Raw genomic sequence first — 23,725 nt, forward strand, 5'->3', positions numbered from 1 at the left:
TGCCATCTCAGCACACCCCAGGGGCAGAGCCAGCACAGCAGACCCAGAGATTGAACCCAAGGCCCCTGCATCTGCTTGCAGGTGCTTTAATCCTGTGAGCTGTTTGATTGGCTGAAAAATATTTTTCTTTAACAATGTTTATTTAGTAAGTGGGTACATCCAAAATTTAAAATACAGCAAAAACAAAGAATTTACAGGAAGTATAGTCATAAAGAAAAATATTTTCTTATATATCTAAGACATGTGTAAATATATAATGAAACTATGTTGTATAAAAATGAACCACAGGGGCCAGGGAGATGGCACAGTGGAGCGCTTCCCTGGCAAGTGCAAGGGCCTGAGTTCAATCCTTATTTCTGCAAAAAAAAAAAAAAAAAAAAAAAAAGAACCACAGAGCTAGATGTGGTAGGTATGTCTGCAATCCTACAACTCTGGGAGACTGAGGCAGGAAAGTCACAAGTTTGAGCCCAGCCTAGACAACTTAGTGACTCAAGAAGACCCTATCTTCAAATAAAAATAAAAAGAGCTAGGAATATAGTTCACTGTGAAAACCCTGGGCTCAATCCCCAGTACTGGAAAAAAAAATCTATAGAAATTAAAAATGTCATATTTATCCACTGACTACTACTAGATAAAAGAAAATCTGCATTATAAACATTACTCTAAAAAATTACTATAAAATAAGCTTTATTCCCAACTTTACTAATAACTTTTAAACAGTGATAACTACATACCTCAACATTTTTGGTAGAAGCATCTTTTTAATTTCCCATCTAACAACACTATTTTTTTCTTTACTTTTTTTTGAGGGGGGACCAGGCAGCAAATGCACAGCCTTGTGCTTGCCCGGCAGACACTGTGCTGCTAAGCAACATGCTGAGTGACATCCCCGGCCCTAACTGAATACTTTTTAAGACTGCTGTTATATGCTCCTTAAATTCTGCAGGTGCAGAATTTATTCTTAAATTAAGAATTAACTTTGATATTAACATACAAAACAGTACATCTTACACTCTGATGATGCCTCTAGGACAGCTCTTATCCACCACATTTTTCAAGGGTTCACGAATGCTCTGGGCATACAATGGATCGTTGGGGAAGAGAATCTGAGTATTTGGACACGTCCAGTCAAAGTTACTGTCGTCAAGTTCTGTATATTCTGAGGTCTGCAATATAAAAGAATTTTATAATTACAAAAATAACTTTTATTTAACATTATGGTTTCTTAACAAGAATGCTTGATGGCTATAAGAAAATAAAGAATCATGTACTTTTTCCTACCATACATATATTTATTGAAGTCTAGTCACAGATTTTTTAGCTAGAAAAATAAAAGTGAAGAAAAAGGGAAGTAAGACATTTAATTTAAAAACTCACTGTATTCTTTTTAGAGATTCTTTGATTTGTAGTAGAGAGCCAAAGAGGTAATAGATGAGCTTCTGTTGTAAAGATGTAATCTTCAATGTCAAAAATAATGTCTTCTTTATCAGCAAATAATAGGTAAAGATATTTAAACATTTCAGCCAAGAAGAAAGAATCCATTCTAAAACAAAGTCACAAATAAATACAAGAACATAAGAAATACTTAACTGTTCAGTATCTGAAAGCCAGAGTCAAGCTCAATAACTTTATCTACAATAATTCAGACGTCCAAAGAATTAAAGAATGCATCCGTCACCCAGTGTCAGAATTACTTTAATTCCAACCACACTGCAAGGAAAAAGATCAGAGAAGCTGCTAACACCACATGTACTGTCAAGCTTGCCAACAATGCAGGTAAGATTTCTGTTTAAGCCTTCCACAGAGGCAGAGTTCTGTATTTCTGCTTGAGAGAAGTAACAGAAGTAACTCAGATGAATTTTATAAGTGAAATCCATAGCAGATTTTTCAACGAATATTAACAAAATTAGATTAAGTCATACAACTTTTTTTTTGAGACAGGGACTCACTCTGTAGCCCAGGCTGACCTCGAACTCATGGCAATCCTCCTGCCTCAGCCTCCCAAGTGTTAGGATTACAGATATGTACAACCACGCCTGGCTTTAAGTCATACAACTTTGATGATAATTATTATGTAGCCATTTAAAGGTAGGGGATATGACTTTTAAAAAATTATATGAAAAAGGATTGGCCTGATAGCTCAGCAGACTAAAGCATCTGCTTCAGCAGAGCACAGTGGCCAGGGTTTGATCCCAGCGTTCCATGCCAGCCCAGCCCCTGGGGCGCACCGAAATGGTGATTGAGACTGGGTGTGGTTGTGCATATCTATAGTCCTTTCTGTCCATAGTTTGTTGGCTCCAAGGCCGGGTAGCATGGCAGAGAGGCACCACAGAGCAGGCAACAGGCAGAAGCAGCAAGCAGCTAGTGACAAACAATAACTCTCTTTCTGTCCCTTATATTCCATCTAACCTATCTGATTGCAGGGCAGGTAACACTTACACCCAGGGTGGAACACCTTTAATCCTACCCAGAACTGTGCCTGATCCATCAATGGACTGGACTAATTGAACCCAGTATACACACTCTAGTTCCAGCCACGTCTGAAAAACCCCACCTATGACCACATGAGGCTTTGAGGGTACATCTAGACACAAGCTATAACAATATCCAAGATTTTGGCAGTACAAATTTGTAATTTACTGGGAAGTCTGCATAATATCACACCGCTGGCCAAGCACAATTCCTGGTGCAAAGCAGGTACTCAACAAATACTAAGTTGATGACTAAGGAATGAGATGGAGGCAACTGACTACAATGGTAAAGAACACGGATTTTGGAAAACATATATCTTCTACAATTAGTTCTGTGACCACTGACAGATTACAGAATCTCTAGGGTTATATAATCTATAAGATTATTGAGCTTTGGTTCATTCTCTGTAAATAGAACATAAATTGTATACTCATAACGCCAGTGCAAAGACTGAGATTCTATGTGTCAGTTATTTAGGATAGCAGTGGGGTATGCATGAAATTAAAACTATAGCTTTTCTTTGTCTTACATACAAATGATTGTTTTAAAGTTTCTGGGATGAAAACTGTAAAAGTTTTAAAACTTTTATCTATTTCAGATTATTAATAAGTAGACAATAAAAACCTTTCATGTCAACCTGAAACTCATTTATCATAATTTAATCTCTTTTGTACTTAGTATCATGAGAAAACATTATTTTGAGAACTGCAGACTAATAAGCAGAATATTGATATTTGAGAAACTGATTAGAAAACTTGATAGGTAAACATTAGGAAAAAGACATAGTAAGATCACTAAAATGTGAATTAGGAAAGGTCACCAAGTAGAGGATTATATGATATAATTTGTATTTTGAAAACCATAAACATATTTTCTAAATGGGAAGGACACCCAAAGACACAAGGAAGGGAGAGGAAGGGAGGAGCAAAAGAAGTGAAAAGGATTAAGACTGTGCTGTGTCCATGTCCCAACTCCCCATGGTAATTCTGAAATGATTCTCTGCAGACATGTACTAAAAAAATTTCAATTTCAATAAAAAACATAAACACGTACATAAATATAAACACACAGATATTAGAAGTCTTTGAAAAAATTATCAAATTACTAATGACAATTATCTTAGGCTGATATGAGAGATTATCCTAAAAGATTTTTTTTTTTTTTTCTTTCAGAACCAGGCATTAACTCAGGCCCTTACGCTTGCCAGGGAAGTGCTTATTGCACTAAGCCATCTCCCCAGTCCCAAAAGATTTTTTTTGACATCTGAATTTTTTAAAATGTTCTTTTAAAATCATTTATTTATTTATTTATTTATTATTTACTTGGTACAGGGTCTCACTTGGCAGCTCGGACTCATAGTGATCCTCCTGTCTCAGCCTCCCCAGCCCTGGGATTACAGGTATGCAGCACCACGCCTGGTTTTGGGCGCTGGGTCAGAGTGCAGCAGAGAAGCATGTGGTACCATCTATCAAACCCTGGTCCTTACGCTTGCCAGGAAGTCACTTAGACTGCCGAGCTATCTCCCCAGTTCAACATTTAAATCCTTTTCAATAATCGTCTATTATTAGGAAAATACAGATAATTGTCTTATAAAAATTGTAGAGGGCAGGGTGCTAGTGAGCCAGAAGATGGTACCAAGAGATCTGCACAAGAGCAAGCAAGCAAATGCGAATAGCCTGTAAACAAGCACTTTGAAATGCCAGGTGCAGAGGTCCTGGTCCCGGTCCTACTATTTCATTCCAATAATTTGTATGCATGAAAAATCTTACAGTACTTTTACCCAAACTATAGATCACTGGAAACTGGAGTTTAGCTAGGAGATTAGATTCTAAAGTCACACTGGTCTGGAAACAAAAATTAAAAAAAAAAATAAAACTTTGCTGGGCTAAATATAAAGTTCTAAGTTTGCATTAAAAAACCAGCTGCTCAATAACAACAGATGGCTGCTCAAACTATAGTGGAAAAAGTGTCACCAGGCTATAGATAACTCTCTGCAACTGCTTGGGATCAATCACAAGGTCACTGTGAACTGAACTTATTAATAAAGATAATACGCCTAAAGCACATCTAATAACACAGTATAATGAAGGTTGGTAGTTCTCAAAATATTTGTTGGGCCAAATACATATGAAACGTAAAATACCACCATGACGAACAGTGAGCTGATGAAGCAATGATCCTCAACCGAAGAGGCACAAACCTATTAGCCTCTCAAAAAATTAGCAGTCTCTTACCTGAATTCAGAATGGTTACAGTGCTCTTATTAGATTATTCTTTTTCTTTTTTTCTTTTTTGTGTTGTTAGGATCAAAATTAGAGACTCATATATGCTGGGAAAGCCCTTGTGCCAGTAAGCTACATCCCCAGTCCATGGACATGATAGTTTAAGAAATGTTCTGCAGGGCTGGGGAGACAGTTTGGTGATCTAAACGACTGCCTGGCAAGCTCAAGGACCGGGGTTTGATCCCCAGTACCACATGTGGTGCCGCCCATGGAACCTTGGTCATGCCATGCTAGCCACCAAAACCAGGCATGGTAGCACACACCTGCAATCCCAGTGCTGGGAAGGCTGAGACAGCAGGATCACTACGAGTCAGAACTGCATAGCAAGACTCTGTACCAAATACATAAATAAACTAATTAATTAAAAAAAAAAAAAAACCGAAACGTTCTGCATACTGGGGTACATCTGAATAGGACAAAGCAGCAGTAAAAAGTCCCCAAAACTGTATCACTAAAGGAATATTTGGTGAAGGAAAAGCAGGAATTCTAAAACCTAGAACTCTCTAAACAGAGTTAACAGTATCTTCATAATTCTTCAAGTTGTTATCCCTTTTCTATTAAAGCACACATCATGTTTGTAATTTTTTCTTTACACACCTACTTTACAGCCCAGGGGATGGTAAGAACTGGTTCTAATTTTCATTCTCATCCATAAGTGCAGTGCCTGGCATGTGAGAGGTACTTGGTTCTTTGAATAAACTACCAACATAACATAGTTGTCAAAAGCTGATGTGTTTAATTAAAATTTTGACCTTAGCCTTATAGTGTGATCTTCAGCAAGTTCCCTAATTTTTCCTTATCTTTATTATAATAGAATTACATTTCAGAGGGATATTGTAAAAGACCAAATCAGTTAAACAGACAAAATACTTAGAGAAGTACTCCAGGTGTATGAAATGATCAATAAATGTTAGAGGCAATACACAGGTTTTCACTTCTTACTGTTATCTGTATACCTGTTTCCAGAAACCACCGATTTCTCATCAGCTACGTCCAGGGAAAGGATTTCCTAACCTAATGAACAACTACCCAAATACTCTGAGAAGTCCTAAGGGACAGCCTCATGTTTCTCATGTCTTTAGTTCCTCAACCTGAAACTTCTTTTATTTCTTTTATCCTCTTACTTTTGCTCATCCACCAGGACTCAGAACTTGTTAGGAATCATTCATTGATCATCACATATCAACTTGCATTTCATGTAGTACTTATGTAACATTTTAAAAGTCTACTTATGGGGCCTGGGAGACAGCTCAGTGGTCTAATTACCTGCCTAGCAAGCGCAAAGACCCGGGTTTGATCCCCTACACTGTCTGCAGTGCCAGCCCCCGACACACCTGTAAACGCAGCACTCGGGAGGCTGAGACAGAAGGATCTCTATGAGTCAGAGCTGCATAGGGAGACCCTGTACCAAATACATAAATTTAAAAAAAAAAAATTCTACTTATTTGCCCATCCTCAGTGACTCACTTCCATAAAGGACATGTGCCCCTATCTATAACCCTCAAAAACTAGTATGCTTGTCGGGAATATAGCTCAGCAGTGCAAGCACAAGATCCCGTGTTAGATTCCTGGTACCAAAAAAAAGTACAAAAAACTAGTATGCGAGCACAAAAAGAGGCCCAGTAAACATGGTATGGAACTTTGCTAACCAAATGAACAAACAAGGCTTCAACATTCATTTCAATACATGATAATCAGAGACCTGGGAGTAACTGCAGTGACTATCACGTTGACCAAAGTGTGCTTTTCATAGCTTGAGTACCTCGTGCTGCTCCCACCTCTGCAGTACGAAATCTACTAGTGGGATTACCCACCTCTCCGTACAGGAGGAGAGAAAGTGTACATGTATTATGGTAGTGATTCTGAGGAGTTCTTGACTGAATATGAATTATAATCAGGACCTTTCACTATCATCTTGAATATTCCTAATATTTTAATGAGGTGGAGGAACAGTATTTCTAATACTGTTATGCCAAGTTTCTGATATTTAACAACCATTCAATCATTTAAAAATCATTTCAGCACCTACTATATTCTAGGCATTACAATACAAACTTTTCTATCAATTTAAAATGAATTTATTCAAAAGAACTGAAGAAAAATAAACACTAACATCTGTATCCTCAAATAGCTTTTGTAAAAAAAACTTTTTTGTTTTTAATTTTTTGTATTTTACGGAAGGGTCTGCAGGATGTTCAGGGTCTCACTACTAGATTAGACTCGTAGTGATCCGCCTGTTTACAGCCTCCCAAAGAAAAAAACTTTTTTTGAATCTTCACAAGTAGCTGTATTTTGTGCTGTTTCAGAGTAAACTGAGGAAAGGGGGTGCCAGCAATTGTTTTACCTGTCCTCGTGACTTCCAGTACGAACATCCTTCATGGCAGCAAATCCACAAGGCACTCTAGCATACTTATTTAAATTTTCGATAAGCGTTTTCCCTACTTCAAGGTAGTAAGGATCTCCTGTAGCCTATTAAAAAGGGTAATATATTATACACATACATATTATATATAACCATAGCCATTCATGCATTAAATATTGAGTAAATATTTATTGAGCCAGGCACTTTAATGCATGTTGTATAGAAACTACCTATGGGCCAGGGAGATGGCTCAGTGGAATAAGCGCTTCCTGGGCAAGCGCAAGGGCCTGAGTTCAATCCCCGGTTCTGCCAAAAAAAAAAAGAAACTACCTGGATCTGAAAAGAAGCCCTTGATCTGCTTTACAGAATTTCTTAAATAATTTAAAAATTCTTTGACTATAAACTTCAACATTTAGATTTTTAATGCCTAAAATAGTTTCTTGATTAAAGAAAGGCAAGAGACATGCTTTAGAAAGCAGCTCTAGGATGAAAATTTATTTTTAGAGTATGTTAACATAATTTTTTTAATGTATTTAGTACAGGGTCTACAGGGTCTCACTGGATAGATCAGACTCCCAGTGATCCTGTTTTCAGCCTCCCAAGCGCTGGGATTACAGGTGTGTGCCACCATGCTGTCTCAGTTGCTGTCTCAGCATGCCCTGGGGGCAGGGCAGGCATGGCATGGGGTTGAACTCTGGTCCCCTATGCTTACCTAAGCAGGCACTTTAGTCTGCTGAGCTATCTGGCCGGCCCTACATGAATATTTCTGACAGGCATAAAATACACATGTCAAGTCTTGTATCTCTGAATAACTCTATAGACCAGATGAATATAAATGTTAATATATTTAACTATGACAACATTATATACCAGTGTCTGTTATAAAGGAGTAAGACATTCAACAAATAGTGGAGGCTAAAGGCAAAGACAAGCAAATTATCTTACTTTATATAAGAAGTAGGTACTTTCAGCAAATTCTGGTCTTAAAGGATGCTGAGCCCAATGTACCCTGAAATCTGTAGTAAATGCCTGGAAAAAAGTCATACAAATAAGACATTAATGTGATTAAAATATAAACAAGTAGTTCTAGTATAGTAATATATATTAAGTGATACAATGAAATCAAAATACCAAACATAATGTATTTCCGTCTACAAAACATTAATTTTTATTGCTAAAATCACAAGCCCTTCTTGCAAGGCTATTATTTTTATCAACTTTAATGCACTGATTTTAAATAAACATTTGGGCTATTGAGGAAAAAAAGTCAAGAAAAGTCAGTAATGAAGTAATGAAACTCAGCTATGTCAATCCATGGATCCTGTCAGTCTATATAACTAGATTGCTTTCCTTCTCTTTACCTTTCCTCTTAATTATACAATCAACTCTTTTAGCTATTTTTAAGTTACACATATATCATGTTATCATGTGTTTTTTAACAACTAAAGTCTTTTGTGGAACAAGAGAAGATAATTACTTAAAAATACATTAGTCTATTTGAAATTTACTGAAGAACAGAGTCAACCAGTTTAAAAAAAAAAAAAAAGCGACCACCATCTTTTTATGGCAGATGAAAACTTTATTTGTGATAGATGTGTTTAGTTGAAACCTCATTTTATCCTACATGGATATGAACTTTCCCAATGCAATGTCCTGCTTACATGAAGACTAATAAAACTATACTTTCCAAAATAAACACCTAAGGAAGCATTCTACATTGGTGGAATACTTAAGAAGCTCACATAGGGTAGTCAATAATAAAGACTAGAATAAGGCCATATACACATTTGGAAATTTGTAATGGCACACTTCTGGAAAGCCAAAAAAGTATGTTACTAAAATCCTGTCAAAAGAAAAATATTCATTAAATATTTATTACTAACATAATTTTAAAAAAAGGAAGTGCAATTCTTAGTCAAGATTCTCCAAATTTCCAGGAAGCATGTGTGACCATCTGAACTATATTTAATGCATTTAGTTTTCAGACTTCAGAAAATAAAGGGTAACATAAGCTCCCTAACAAATGGGTAAACAGAGAGGGGTAAGTACTTTAAAAAGGAAAATGATTAGGGCTGGGGTTGTAACTCTGCAGTAAAGAGCCTGCCTAGCATGGTGAGGCCTTCAGTTCAGTCTCCAGTATCACAGAAAAAAAGTAGGGGGGTGGGGGGAGGTGCAATGGCTAGAGAGGCTTGAGAAACACTAAGTTGGAGGGTTATTTTAAAATAAAATTAATCTGCATTATCCTAAATAATACATTTTCTAATACCTTAAGTAAAAAAGCAATTCTGTATAAACCAAAAATAACTAAATAACCACACAAAATAAAGAATAAACATAACATTTTCTCTCTTTAAATTAGCAATTTAGGGCTGGGGAGATAGCTCAGTAGAATAAGCCCCTGCCTGGCAAGCACAAGGTACTGAGTTCAATCCCTGGTACCACAAAAAAAAAAAAAAAAAAAAAAAAAGCAATTTATACTATAAATGTAGATGAAAATTTATAAGACTGCTTACCTCTGGTAGAAAATTGTGTTTTTTAATCACCTGATATAACATTTCATGAGTTTCAATAGCGGGTCTAATATCCCCTTTTAAAACCTGAAGACAACAACAAAAATATAATGATCTAATAAAGTATGAGTTAATGTTATCTATAATATTAATATAGAAATTTGCATATTACAACTTCAGAATGTGACTATATTTTGTCAATTTTAGCGATTATAAGTGTAATTAATTATTAAATTATTTTACTATTCAGAAAATTAAGAGCTCTTTATACCTGCAAACCTGGAAAAAAGGCAAGCAAAGCATCCATCCAGGTCCGAGCATTCAGCATTGGTTTGTGGATATGCACATCAAGTAGCAGAGGTGGCTGGCTAATGTACCGCATTATGGCATCATAGTGCTAAAAGATCACAACAATGTGTTCACGAAAGCAGATGAAGATGTACTACTTTAAACACACTGAACAGCACAGTGAAGAAACTGCACTTGAATTTAATACATTTACAGATAAATTCACTATTTTTCAGTTAACTGTAAATATTTAAATTATTTAAGATGAAAATAATTCTAAATCATATGCATTTGCATATATCCTTGAATCAGATGTAGAATATTAGAGACTATATTAAATATAGAATGCTTTGAGGGGACTAGATCTGAGCATCACTGGTCCCATGATACTGGCCCATGGTCAGTATAGCTCTGTATCCCAAACATGTTCTTAGGTCTCCTTGGAATACAGCTAACATAATTCTACAGTACAGAATTAGTTTCTGCCTGGGTCCAGGAAATTAGTTCTCTTCTGGTATGCTCTCAGAAACTTTTTCTCTTTTTCCATTTTCTAGATACTTCTTAGCTTTGATCACAGAAGAAGTTGTGTTTCCAACCCAACAAAAACAGTTATCTATCCTAATCCACCTCAAGAAAGTCCTATTATGATCTAATAAATATGTGACAGCATTTACTTGATATATTAGAATTTTTAACACATTGTTTGTTTTGCTACCATATGTCACTTAATCATTATTACTGTGTACCTGCCACAGACCAAGGCACCATTCTAGTCATTTCATATATTAAGCTCACTTAATTTTCCCAATGACCTTATAAATAGTACTAGTACTCTCATTTTGTAGATGAGAAATGGAGGCATACAGGATTACTTGCTAACTGTAATTTGTTTCAATAATTATCTTTTTTCATTTAAAAAAACCCTCAAAGCTACATATTTTATCTCTACTGGCAAATCCAAAAACTTCTGATGAAAGGTGAAAACTAAACGAACTAGTTTTGGGAATTGTATGTAGTCTCCTCCCTGTCCAACATCATCAGGGAATACTGACAAAAATACTACAGCACTTTAGAAAATCAATTATTTGAACATTGTCACTCAGGTAATTGAGTTTCTATCAAAATCTGAACTTAAATGAAACTGGCTATAAAATTAAAGGGGCTAGGGAGATGGCTCAGTGGAATAAGTACTTCCCTGGCAAGCACAAAGACCTGAGTTCAATCCCCAGTTCTGAAAAAAAAAAAAAAAAAAAAACCACAAATGTTATAAACTTACTGTATTAAATCTTTCCAGGAAACTGTCATCTCCAAGCAAGACATAAGCTTTCAACAGATACTCATAATATGAATCAATCCCTGCTCCAACTCCACTATCTGTACAAAATACAAATAAATGACTCATTAAATAAGTTTTTAAAATTCCTAATGGAATGCAAATAAGTGTAGTAGTATAGCAAGAATGAAAAGCTACTCTACACATGAAACTGTTTAATGTAAAAATTATACTAAATTGACAGAAATATTAACTTTATAATATGAATAGTCCACTTGCTGATAATTGTTTTATTCTTTTTTCAATTTACTTTGCAAAATTGGCTACAAAGGTCTTATTTAAAAGTAGGATAAAATAAATAAATAAATAAAAAATAAAAGCAGGATATATTTAAAAATGTAGAGAATAAAAATAGATGTGATAATAGTGATTTAGGCAAGAACTGCAAAAAGATAAGTAAAAATTAAAAAGATAAACTTGTCTAAACAATAAAGATAAATTTTTAGCAATTAAAAACGAAGGCATTAATTGGAAAGGGCCCACAGAACACAACAAGGAAGTATACAGTTTCCTGTACCAAGAGGAAAATCTCCACCTAAATTTAGAGACTGAACAAAAGGAGTAACGAGCTGCATCTCCAATCCTATTTTACTTTATTGTGATACAGGTTCTTGCTAAACTGCCCAGGCTGGCCGTGAGCATGCAACCCTCTTGCTTCAGCATCCTAAGCAAGGGATGACTGGCATGTGCAACCGTGCTCAGCGAGACATTCCTTTTTGACAGTCATAATCTTATACAGAGAAAGAAAGAATACATACAAGAATATAGAACTGAGAATATCAGATTATTTTATTAGGATGTAAAAAAATAATGAAGTTTTAATTTTTAAAAAAATTAAAGGAAAGTAAACCACAAATTACTTACAACGAAACTATCATTGAAATATGAAAAAAAAAATCAAACTACTGTTAAGCATACTAAAGTATGCCAGCTACTAGAAACCACTGAAAACAGTTTTGGATAAAATACATTTACCCCTAAGCATCTGTGGAAGATTGGTTTCAAGACTGTGAGATCCACAAACATGTACACCACTTGCATAAAACGGCAAGAGTTTTCATATCATTTATGTATATCCTCTCATATATTATTAAATCATCTCTAGATTACTTAGAATACCCAATACAACATAAATACTACATAAATGGTGGTTAATAAAAATATTAAATACTAAAAAACTAAGTAAAAATAAAACTTTATAATGTTTAGTACAATTTTTTTTTATTTTAGGGAATGGTCTACAGGGTATTCAGGGTCTAACTACCAGATCAGACTTGTAGTGATGCACCTATTTACAGCCTCCCAAGAGCTGGGATTACGGGTGTGCGGCACCACGCCCAGTCTCAATCGCCATCTCAGCACGCTCTGGGGGCCGGGGCTGGCACAGCAGGCCTGGGGATCAAACCCCCGGCCAATCCACTGAGCTATTTGGCCGGCCCCTCAGTATAATTTTTTTCTATTTTCAATTTGCAATTGGTTTAATCTATGAAAACAAAACAACAGATAAGAAATGAACCTACAAAATGTTATATGAGCAGTATACAAACTACAAGTAACCTTTAAATAGTGGTGGCAAGAACACCCAGACCAAAAGAAAAAGAGAAAACATAACTAAATGCTGACATAGTATCAGTGTCACAGAAGATGAAGGTTCTAAAAGTGGGAGACAAAGAAATAGGAAAGCATACTACATGTTTTTAGGAGGTGAATATAGGTATCAATAAAAAAAAAAAATACAAAAAAAACCAGAAATGGGATCTAACAAAGTTGAAATATATTCAAAACATCAACGGGGCTGGGGAGATGGCTCAGTGGAATAAGCGCTTCCCTGGCAAGCACCTGAGTTCAATTCCCAGTTCCACAAAAAAAAAAAAAAAAGATATAAATGGATCGAACTCACTAGTTCAAAGACAAAGGCTAACAAAATAGATGTAATGCCATGAAAGTTCTACAAAAGACACACTTACAATATATCAACTTTTTTTTTTTTTTTTTTTTTTTTTTTTTTTTTTTTTTTTTGCAGTATCAAGGATCAAACTCAGGACCTTGTACTTGCCAAGCAGGTGTTCATGCCACTGAGCTATACCCCCAGCCCTCAAACTTACAATATAAACAAACACTGCAAAGGCTGACAGTAAAAGATAGAAGAAGATATATAAGGCAATTACTATGTAAGTTAAAGCTGGTATAGCTGTATTCTTAGAAAGGGAGATGTTCACTCCAAAATAGCAAAGTGATGAACTACAACAGCATTTTAAAATGAATACACTGCATCTGGGGTCATAACTTTAGAAGAATGCTTGCATGGGTAGGTGCATGTGATTTTAAAATAAAAGCACCCAACAAAACAGCCCAGTGCACTGAACACAACATATAAAGCTAGAAAAGAACTATAAAATTATCACTGCTAAAAATTAACTGTGATTAGGCAAGTGCAGGGACCTCAGTCTGATCCCCAGCACCACATGGCCCACTGATGCATCCCCAGGGTGCACTGAGCTGGCCACAGAGTCCCAGCACAGTGGCGTATGCCTGTAATCCCAGCTCTGGGGAAACTGACAACAGGAGGATCACTACAAGTCTGAGCCACGAACACAGTGAGAACCTGTACCAAGTACATTAAAAAAAAATTAACTGTGATTAATTTACACCTGAGGTCCATAGTGGGGTTTAAAAAAAAAAATGGAGAAAAATGTAGAATTCTGAAGCCAATATCCAGACCTCTTTCAGGAACCACTTAGATAAAAATTTTATAAGGCTGGATATGGTGGTGTACGTCGACAATCCCAGCACTCGGGAGGCTGAGGCAGGAGGATCACTGAGTTCAAGGCCGGCTTGAGCTACATAGTGAGCTCAATGCCAGGCTGAACTATATAGTGAGATGCTGTCTCTAAAAAACCAAAAATATCTATAGTATTAAACAGAGACAATAACTTTAAGATGTTCATTTTCATAGTTACATAATTTTTACTTATAGACTTTTAAAAATTATAAATAAGCCTTTTGAAAAATATAATACTATTATGGACTACTAATGGACTCTTTTAGAATATTTTGCTGAGTTAACACACCTATAATATTCAAATAACGGAACTTAACAAAAAAGGGGAATACAGATGAATGTCCATTTTGTATCTGTGTATTCAAAATGGTTAGGATAGATATATAGTTACATTCTCTTAATGAATAGAGGGATTTGTTCTAATAGTGTTTGTAAACAGGATATCATGTCCGCATCTTGTACAGCAATTAACCACTAGGAAGAGTATGCAATGTGTTATTGAAACTGACCTACCAATTTGGTTTAAAACTGTCTCATTGCTATTTGTTTCTCAATAAAATTATGGGGAAAAAAAGAAAAATACAGAAATGTATAAGAAAGATAATTTTATTAGGACTATTTTAAACATTTCCACTCTTGGTTTGTTTTATAAGACCATTTTAAAACATAAAAACATATTATTTATACAGTATCATGTCCTATTTTCATATGACATTATTTCCAACTCATTAAATTATTTAATATTCCAATATTGATGAAAAATATTTTTTCTTAGCTATTAGTTTATTGATGGTTACTAGGATTATTTCTCAGCTTTCCAATATTGCACTTATGTGAAGAACATCTTTGGGTACAAAAATGGTTATTATTTCTTAAGCTAGATTCCCGGCAGTAAAATTATGAATCAAAGGGACTAACATTACAGTGAGCACTTTATAGTAAGTCTAAAATATGCCAACCAGTGTTCTGTGTTTTATGTTAGCTCATTTAATCTCCATAATAATTTTATGAAATACTCTTAATATTTCCATTTTACAGATATGGCTAAAAAGGCAACAGAAGTTAAATAACTTGCCCAAGTACACATGGCTTGAATTCCAACAATATAGCTCTGTAATCTATGCTGTTAATCACTAATAAAATAATCTATTTCTGGAAGGAAGGGTATAAAAATTGGTAATAATATCATAAAATATATCCCCTAAAATACATCTTCATGTGTAATATCTCTGGTACACACTCTGATCCTCTAGTCTCAAAAGAAATTAATCCTAGTGTTTCATCTGTAACCTACACCAATAATGCTACTGCCATCAAGGTATCAAACAGTACACTCTCCCAAAGGTTATTTTAACAAATCAATAATCTTAAGTTTCTCAACTATTCTGAGGATGTGAAAGTTTGATTTTAAAAACCCAATTTACATACCTTTTCGTACCCAATCTCCAGTATGAATATTGATAGTCACACCAACTAAATTACTACTTCGCTGTCTTTTTTCCCAGAGAAAATCAAGAGCTTTTCTTGCATATTCCTATAATTAAAAAGAAAAGCATAAAGTAGCACATCTTTTGACATGAAACAAAAAGGAAAGAAAACAAAGGTCTACAGGATATTGTAAGAATTTAGTGAAAAAAAAAGAAAGAAAAAATAATTAAGTGGCCAGGCATATAGCTCAGTGGCACAGGGCCTGCCTGGCAGGGGCAAGGTCCTGAGTTCAAGTCCCAGTACAAAAAAAAAAAAAAAAAAACAGAATTAAGTAAAGTTCCTAAAATAATCACTTGTCATATAAATTTCCTTATCAAATATCTTGGTTCTCTCCAGCCAGTCTAGTTAAGAAGGCCTGAGGCAATGCTATGTAAGTGCAGTGATCTCATTTTGCAGTCACCATGTTCACCTATTTTGGAAGTTCAGATGCATTTTCATCTACAAGTACTAATAAATTATATTAGTCACTGGCCATAATTAGATGCATTTGTTGTTGTTGTTTTGGTATTGGGAACTGAACTCAGGACCTTGCGCTTGCCAGGCAGGTGCTTATGCTGCTGAGCTATCTCCCTGGCCCTTACATGCACTTGTTGGAGTAAATTCTGTAACTTAAATGCAAAGTGAAACTCCTCTTAAATATGTTTATTTAGAAAACTGAATTTCCAAGTTGGCATACTATCTTTGACACAGTTTAAAGATCCTACTTCCTGACGACATACAACTTTGTTAGGAGAAAGACAGTAAATCAACTAGGCTAGTGAATGTTTAGTAGTAACAAACTTAAAATCAGATAGTAAATCAACTAGGTTAGTAAATAATTCGTAATAACAAACTTAAAATCTTATGGTAATTTTTCTTCATTTATTTTATCCATTGGACACTAAAAGTGTTTTCTAATCAAATTCTTGGTTTTAGATAAAAATGTTACAAAGTGTAAAAACAAAGGGTATGTACAGATAAATTTCTAAATCAAATTCAGAACATGAACCTATTTGGCATTGCAGAAGTACTACTATAAAAAAATCTCTAATTTATTACTTAGTAGATGTAAAAATAGAGTTCAAAACAGTTTTAATTATTCATTCAACCTAATTATGCTGATTTTCTTAAAAAAACAAAGCAAATGTCAATCTTAACTACATGATAGAATTTCAGAGCCAGAAAGCTTGGTACATACTATACTTCCCAATTTTTATTTTACAGTTAAAAACTGTGATAGATGAAATTAAAGATTTAACCAAAACTTAAAACTAAATTATAAAACAAGTAGTACAGTAACTCAGATCTCCTCATATATTAGATCAAGTGTCAGCAAACTTTCTTTTTGGCGGAACCAGGGATTGAACTCAGGCCCTGGCGCTTGCCAGGGAAGTGTTTATTCCACTGAGCCATCTCCCCAGCCCCAGGAAACTTTCTTATAAACACCAAATAGTAAATATTTTAAGACTCGAGGTCATATTGTCATAGGTCACAGCTTCTCAACTGTTACTGTAACACAAAGTAACTGTTGAGGAAAAATAAGTAACTCAGTATAGTCATGTGCTAAACACACTTTTTCTTTTTGAACAGAAATAGGCAGTAGCTGGATTTGGCCCACGGACTCTAGTTTTCCAACATTCTATTAGATCAATGTTTTGTTGACATCAGTTTGCTTTTCTGAAAATAAATTACAAATAAGTTTGTAAATTCAAAAAATTTAAAATTATAATTTTCAACAGATTTACTCATAATGACAAAATAGCTAGTGAAAGATCATGAATTTTCAATTCAGAAAAACACAGATTCAATTTTTTTTCCAGTACTAGAATGAAACCCAGAGCTACATTATGCTATCGATTGTTCTACTACAGAGCTATATCCCAACCCCTCCTCCATCTAGTTTTGTTTTGTTTCTTGAGACAAGGTCTCACTTTGCACTTGAGGCTGGCCTTGAACTCACTGTGTAGCCCAGGCCTAGCCTTGAATTTTCAGCAACCTTCTGCCTCAGCCTCCAGAGTGCTGGGACTAGAGACATGTGTCACCACAGCCAGTGCAATCCCATTTTTATTTTGAGATAGGGTCTTGCTATGATGCCCAGGCTGGCCTTAAACTTGTGACCCTCCTGCCTCAGCCTTGTAAGCAGCTGGGATTACAGTGTGTGCCACTGTGCCCCAACTCGCTTATCTTTTTGGAGTTTGATTTTCTTCACTTGTAAATGCATTATTATCTTAGAGCATTTAGAGCTCACACATAGAGACATGCAACATATCTATACTTCTTAGTGAAAGGTAATAATTGTCGCCTAGATATAGAATAAAAATTTTATTTTAAAGCTAAATTAATCAAGCATAAATCTGTCCTTAGACATCTGCACATACATATTAAAACACATACATACACACAAAGATCATTCTAATTTTATTTATATTCAGATCCAATGCCTGAAATGTTGATATATATGCCTTATTTCTATTCTGTTTATATGTATCATTTGTTAAAATGTTTACAGTTCACCCAAGCCATATATTTGAAAGAGGCTATTTACATAATTACTGCACTCTAATGCATGCTTAGATTGTTTTTCCCCAAATGTAAGAAATAGCCACACCATAAAAACTATGTGTGTTGGGGGGGTGAGATAGCTCAGCAATCGAAAGCACCTGCTTAGGCAAACTCAGGCAAGCACAGGGGACCATGGTTCAATCCCTGGAACCATATGCTACGCCAGCCCCATACTCAGGGTGGGCTGAGCCCACTCCACCTCCAAAAAAACTACTATTTGGGGGATAGCAAGATTTTTGGAAAATGAATGACATTTCAACTGGAGTAAACAAATTTACAGATTAGATTTTTAATCAAGACTTAAATGCAAAAATTACATTGTCTTAGCTTAGTGAGTACAGTCGAACATTTGTAAGTCCAATAAATAAAAAAAAATGTATTTCTTTTAGACATTGATGGTACCAAGGAGCTGCTAGGTTAATATGATACAAACAATCTTCTAAGAATGAAACTAAAATTTTAATTCACAGGTTGTGAACTACTGCAAAATTGTATTAACATGGCTGGGTCACAATGACTTATGTTTTTGACAATCAAAAACTGTATTATAGAATTTAGATACAGAGTTCATTAAATACAAGGCCAGGGAGATAGCTCAGTAGAACAAGTGCTTCCCTGGCAAGCACAAGGGTCTGAGTTCAATCCCTGGTTCCGCCAAAAAAAAAAAAAAAAGAGTTAATTAAATACAATAATCCACTAACTGATAATCGTTATGCCTAACCAATGTAACATAAAGTTAGCTATGCCCAATACCCAGAAGATCAAAGGCCATGAAAAGCAAACCTCAAATATTGTTGCTCCAGTGAATCGACTTAAAGCAGCAAACTCAAGGATCAAGGTACCTGCACAAGCTGTACAGGTATCGGTCTCAGTTCCTGTCCGTGCCTCTGGTTTTCTGATGCCAAACTTTAAATTAATCTAAATATAACCAAAAGAGAATCATTAGCAACTATCAAGAGACAGCATATTTCTGATAAAATCACTTATAAAGACTTTTTTCAAGTTATGAAAATAATTCATGGGCCCCAGGAGATAGCTCAGAAGCTTAAGCACCTGCCTGGCAAACACAAGGTCCTGAGTTCAATCCTCTGTACAAAGAAAAAAGAAAAAGAGCCAGCCCTGCCCCCTTGCACGATGAGCCGGCGAACAAGTCTGGGCGTGGTGGAGTGCACCTGTAATCACAGCGCTGGGGAGGCTGAAAACAGGATGATCACTACGAGTTCAAGCTGCGTAGTGAGACCCTGCACAAAATACAAAAAAAGAAAAAGAATTGATGAAATTATTGAACTTTGAAGCTCAATCTGATGATCTTTGTGATCAATATCTATGTGATCAATCAAAATCTATGGAAATATATTGTAAACACATAAAATTAATGGTTTTTTATTTAGTTTGTTCCTCAATTACATCAAAATGCAACACCATCATAACAATTAGAGAAAAACACCTTCCATAACAATATTTTCTAGGCTGGGGAGATAGCTCGGTGATCTAAGCGCCTGCGTGGCAAGGGCAAGGACCCGGGTTCAATCCCCAGTACAGCATGCAGTGCTGGCCCCAGAGCCCCAGATGTGCTGTGCAGGCCCCAAAACCAGGTATAGTGGTGCATGCCTATAATCCCAGCGCTGGGGAGACTGAGACAGGAGGATCACTATGAGTCCAAACTGAGAAGCAAGACCTTGTACCAAATGTAGATAAATGAAAGGTTTTTTTAAAAAAACAACATTTAATGTGCTAGCCATATTACTGACCCTAGCTCTAACTTTCAGCTTATGACAACTGCTTGGAGAAATCTCTGCTTTCAGAACTAGGTCCCTTCTGCTTCATATTACAGATGACTAAATAAATACTGAAAGTTAATTTGTGAGCATAAAAAAATAAAAATAAAAAACAACATTCTTCTCTGGACGATTTGAACTAGTTAATTCAGTAATACACAAGTAGATCAGCTTTTTTAAAAAAAAAATCAGGTTTAACAGAATTCTTTACAAAGAAAAACTGATAATAATGGTATGTATTTGAAGAGATTTTTTTTTGTTAAAGGTTTTAGAGATTGATATAGACTATACTGTCTTATTGGCATGTAGCAAAACAAGGACACTTTTTTACAAGGAATACATTTTTTATAATTTGAAGATAACCAAAGAATACTACAAGTATTAATATGGTTTAACTAGCACCAACTTAATCAGAAATTAAAACTAGAATGTTTTCAGCACCAAATAAATCACAAAAAAGAGATCTAAGGATTTAGCATAATAATGCCCCCAAAATCAAATGTAAAACAGCATATGTAAGTTTTCATGTCAATTCTTTAGACTCTTACAAAAAGCTCAAATAAATTGATACTTCAATTTACATACAAAACCCCATTACTCAGTATGTTTCTTACTTTAACAGGGTCCAACATATTCTAGGCATTTCTAAAACAAATATCCACACAAGAATAAAACAAAAGTGAAATGTAGGTAAGACATGGGAGTTGACCACTTTATGTTGTCTTTAGTATTACCATTTATCTCATCCCAGAGTGTCATTTAAGGTATTTCCATAAGCTTTCAGCCTGGCAATACCGTTCCATCTCCACCCAAATTCATAAGTATGTTACCATTTGTACTTCAGGAATATTAACTAGTTTTAGTTCTTCATGAAGAATAGGAATGGAGAGTATGTCCTACTACCTTAAGCTGTCTACATTCTTACCTACAGATCTAAAATTGGAAATTTGTATTATGAATAATAAACTTAAAGTGAAGCAATCCTCAATAATCAAATAAAAATATTACACCAAGGTAAAGTATACACATTTTATACATATTTTTAGTAAGAATCACAAATGAGAAGTAAAGTGATCAATATTTACTACTGTGTGGTAAATATTAATAAGACACAAAGAAATATATCCTTGCCTTAAAATACAGAGTAAATAAAATGTATATAGAGAAGATAGCTAACAATTAAATATCATAAGTGTCAAACAAAAGGACTGATCAAAAATATCGAAATTCAAAAGAAGAATTATCACTAGACTGTGCATAGTATTGAGCTAAGCACTGTAAAATTTAGGGTGCAGTCGGCAGAAGGAAGTTACGAAACAACAAAAAAAATAATTTACATTCCATTTTTAGCGTCTTTTCCCATAAGAAAAAGAAATTTTTTAAATCAAAGTCTTAGTGTATTAATACCATTTCACATGTTAACACTTTCTGTATATTGTTTACATACTGAATTACAACCCTTTCGGTGTTTTTTGTTTTTTTTTTTTTGTTTTTTGGCAGAACAGGGGATTGAACTCAGGCCCTTGCACTTATTCTACTGAGCTATCTCTCTGGCCCTAGAATTAGATTCAATGATATTAAGTATCTTTTTTTTTTTTTTGGCAGAACCAGGGATTGAACTCAGGACCTTGCTTACCAGGCAAGCGCTTATTCTACTGAGCTATCTCCCTGGCCCTGAATTACAACCCTTACTATCTCAAGATCATTGTTACAAAAACATGTAAAAGGATATTTCTTAAAACATCTATCTATATCAGATCATTTAAATCTTGCGCCCTTTTAAATGCAAACCCAAAGATAATTTAAATTCTTCCTTTCTTTTATGAATCCTTTTATTTCTTCTGCCTAATTGCTCTAAAATTTCAAGTACTTTATTGAATAGGAGTGGTAAAAATGGATACTCTTGTCTCATTCCTGATTGTAGAGGAAATGTTTTTGGTTTTTCCCATTCAGTATGATTTTGGCTATAGACTTAATTATGTATAGTCTTGATTGTGTTGAGGTATAATGCTTCTGTACAGTTTCTTAGGACTTTTACCATGAATATTAAATTTTGTTAAAGGTCTCTATCGACTGAAATGTCATTTTTATATTTATTCTATTTATGTGGTGCATTATATCTAATATATGCTGAACCATACTGGAATGAAAACAACTTAATCATGCATATGATCTTTTTAATGCATTACTGAATTCAGTCTGCAAGTATTTTGCATGGATTTTTACATGTACATTCATCAAAGATGTTGGTCTTTAATATTCCTTTTTTATTATGTCCTTACCTGGTTTTGGTATCAGGGTGATACTAGACTCACTGAGTGAGTTTGGAAAGCATTCCTTCCCTTTTTAATCATGGAATAGTTTGAGAAACATTAGTGTTAGTTCTTTAAATGTCTGGTAAAATTCAGCAGTAAACACATACAATCCTGTTATTTGTTGTTTTTTGTTTTGTTTTGTTTTGTTTTTCGGAACCGGGGATTGAACTCAGATCCTTGTGTTTGACAGTCAAGCGCTTATCCTACTGAGCCATCTCCCCGGCCCCGTTATTTGTTTTTGGGTGGTTTTTTTTTTTTTTTTTTCGGAACCGGGGATTGAACTCAGGCCCTTGCACTTGCCAGGCAAGCACTTATTCTTCTAAGCTATCTCCCTGTCCCCCAGTCCTGTTATTTGCTAGGAGTCTTTTTATTATTGCTTGAATCTCACAGCTTTTCACTGATCTGATGAGGATTTTAAAAATTTTTCTTATTTTTTACTGATACAGGGTCTTACTACAGTTTGGACTCATAGTGGTCCTCCTGTCTCAGCCTTCCCAGTGCAGGGTTACAAGCATGCATCACCAAACCCAGTTCTGGGGCAGTACGGCATGCGATACCAGCGATCAAACTCGGGGCCTTGCATTTGCCATGCAGGTGCTTAGGCTGCTGAGCTATCTCCCTCCCCAGCCCCAGGATTTTTATATCTTGTTGGTTCACAGGTGTCTAAAAGTTCATCCATTTCTTTTCAATGCTCCAATTTACTGGACTATCTGTCTTTAAAATGGTCCCTAATGATCCTCTAGATGTAGAGGTGTCTGTTGTACTCTAATTTCATTGATTTGGTTATCTCTTTTTCTGTTGGTTAGTTTGGCTAAGGACTTACCAACTCTGCTTATCTTTTCAAAGAATCAATTGTTTTATTGATCTTTTGTATTTTTCTTGTAGTATCTATTTCATTAATTTCACCTTGATTTGTATTATTTCTTTCCTTCTATTGGGTTTGCTTTGGTTTTTCTAAGACCCAGAGATAAACCACTAAGTTACTGGGATTACACAAATGTACCACCATGCCCAGACTCCCTCTGTGATATTTTCAATAGCACTCGAAGCTACAAAGTTCCCTCTTAAAACTACCTTCACTGTATCCCAAAGATTCTAGTATATTTCCATTTTCTTTTTTTTTAAGAGAATTAAATCATTTACTGATTACACATAATAATGGATGATACACAGCCTCAATGCCCTTCTATCTATATTTCCATTTTGATTTGATTTCCTCCTTGATTTATTGAATGACTCAATGATTGTTCAAAAGTAAACTGTTCAATTTCTATGTGCTTACATAGTTTTTCTTCCTGATTTCTAGCTTTATTCCATTATGGTCTGATAAGATACGAGAAATTATTTCAATTTTTTTATTGAACTTGACTTGCTTACAGTCTAAAATATCTATTTTGTTGCAGTGCCAGCCTTGCCCATTGGGCATGCTAAGAGGGTGATTGAGACTAGGCATGGTGGCATGTGCCTGTAATCCCAGCACTTGGAAGGCTGCAAACAAGAGAATCACTATGAGTCCAATCTACATAGTAAGACCCTGAAGACCCTGTACCAAATACATAAAAAATAAAATAATA

General features: G+C 35.1%; 1 protein-coding gene and 1 pseudogene across 1 annotated transcript in view; one reads left to right on the forward strand and one right to left on the reverse strand.

Annotated features, from left to right (window-relative positions):
* The window catches only part of Edem3 (ER degradation enhancing alpha-mannosidase like protein 3), an 82,927-nt gene that overhangs the window by 24,478 nt on the left and 34,724 nt on the right, over positions 1-23,725 (reverse strand). The window contains exons 7-15 of the mRNA XM_023706873.1: positions 18,842-18,976; positions 15,458-15,563; positions 11,191-11,288; positions 9,898-10,023; positions 9,630-9,713; positions 8,062-8,145; positions 7,099-7,223; positions 1,378-1,543; positions 1,012-1,166 (exon numbers count right to left, since the gene is read on the reverse strand). Of these exons, the coding sequence (XP_023562641.1) occupies positions 1,012-1,166; positions 1,378-1,543; positions 7,099-7,223; positions 8,062-8,145; positions 9,630-9,713; positions 9,898-10,023; positions 11,191-11,288; positions 15,458-15,563; positions 18,842-18,976 (1,079 nt within the window). The remainder of the gene's footprint in view (positions 1-1,011; positions 1,167-1,377; positions 1,544-7,098; positions 7,224-8,061; positions 8,146-9,629; positions 9,714-9,897; positions 10,024-11,190; positions 11,289-15,457; positions 15,564-18,841; positions 18,977-23,725) is intronic.
* The window catches only part of LOC105741046, a 6,471-nt pseudogene continuing 3,065 nt past the window's right edge, over positions 20,320-23,725 (forward strand).

Source organism: Octodon degus, unplaced genomic scaffold (assembly GCF_000260255.1).
Source record: "Octodon degus isolate 3935 unplaced genomic scaffold, OctDeg1.0 scaffold00273, whole genome shotgun sequence".
Taxonomy (NCBI): domain Eukaryota; kingdom Metazoa; phylum Chordata; class Mammalia; order Rodentia; family Octodontidae; genus Octodon; species Octodon degus.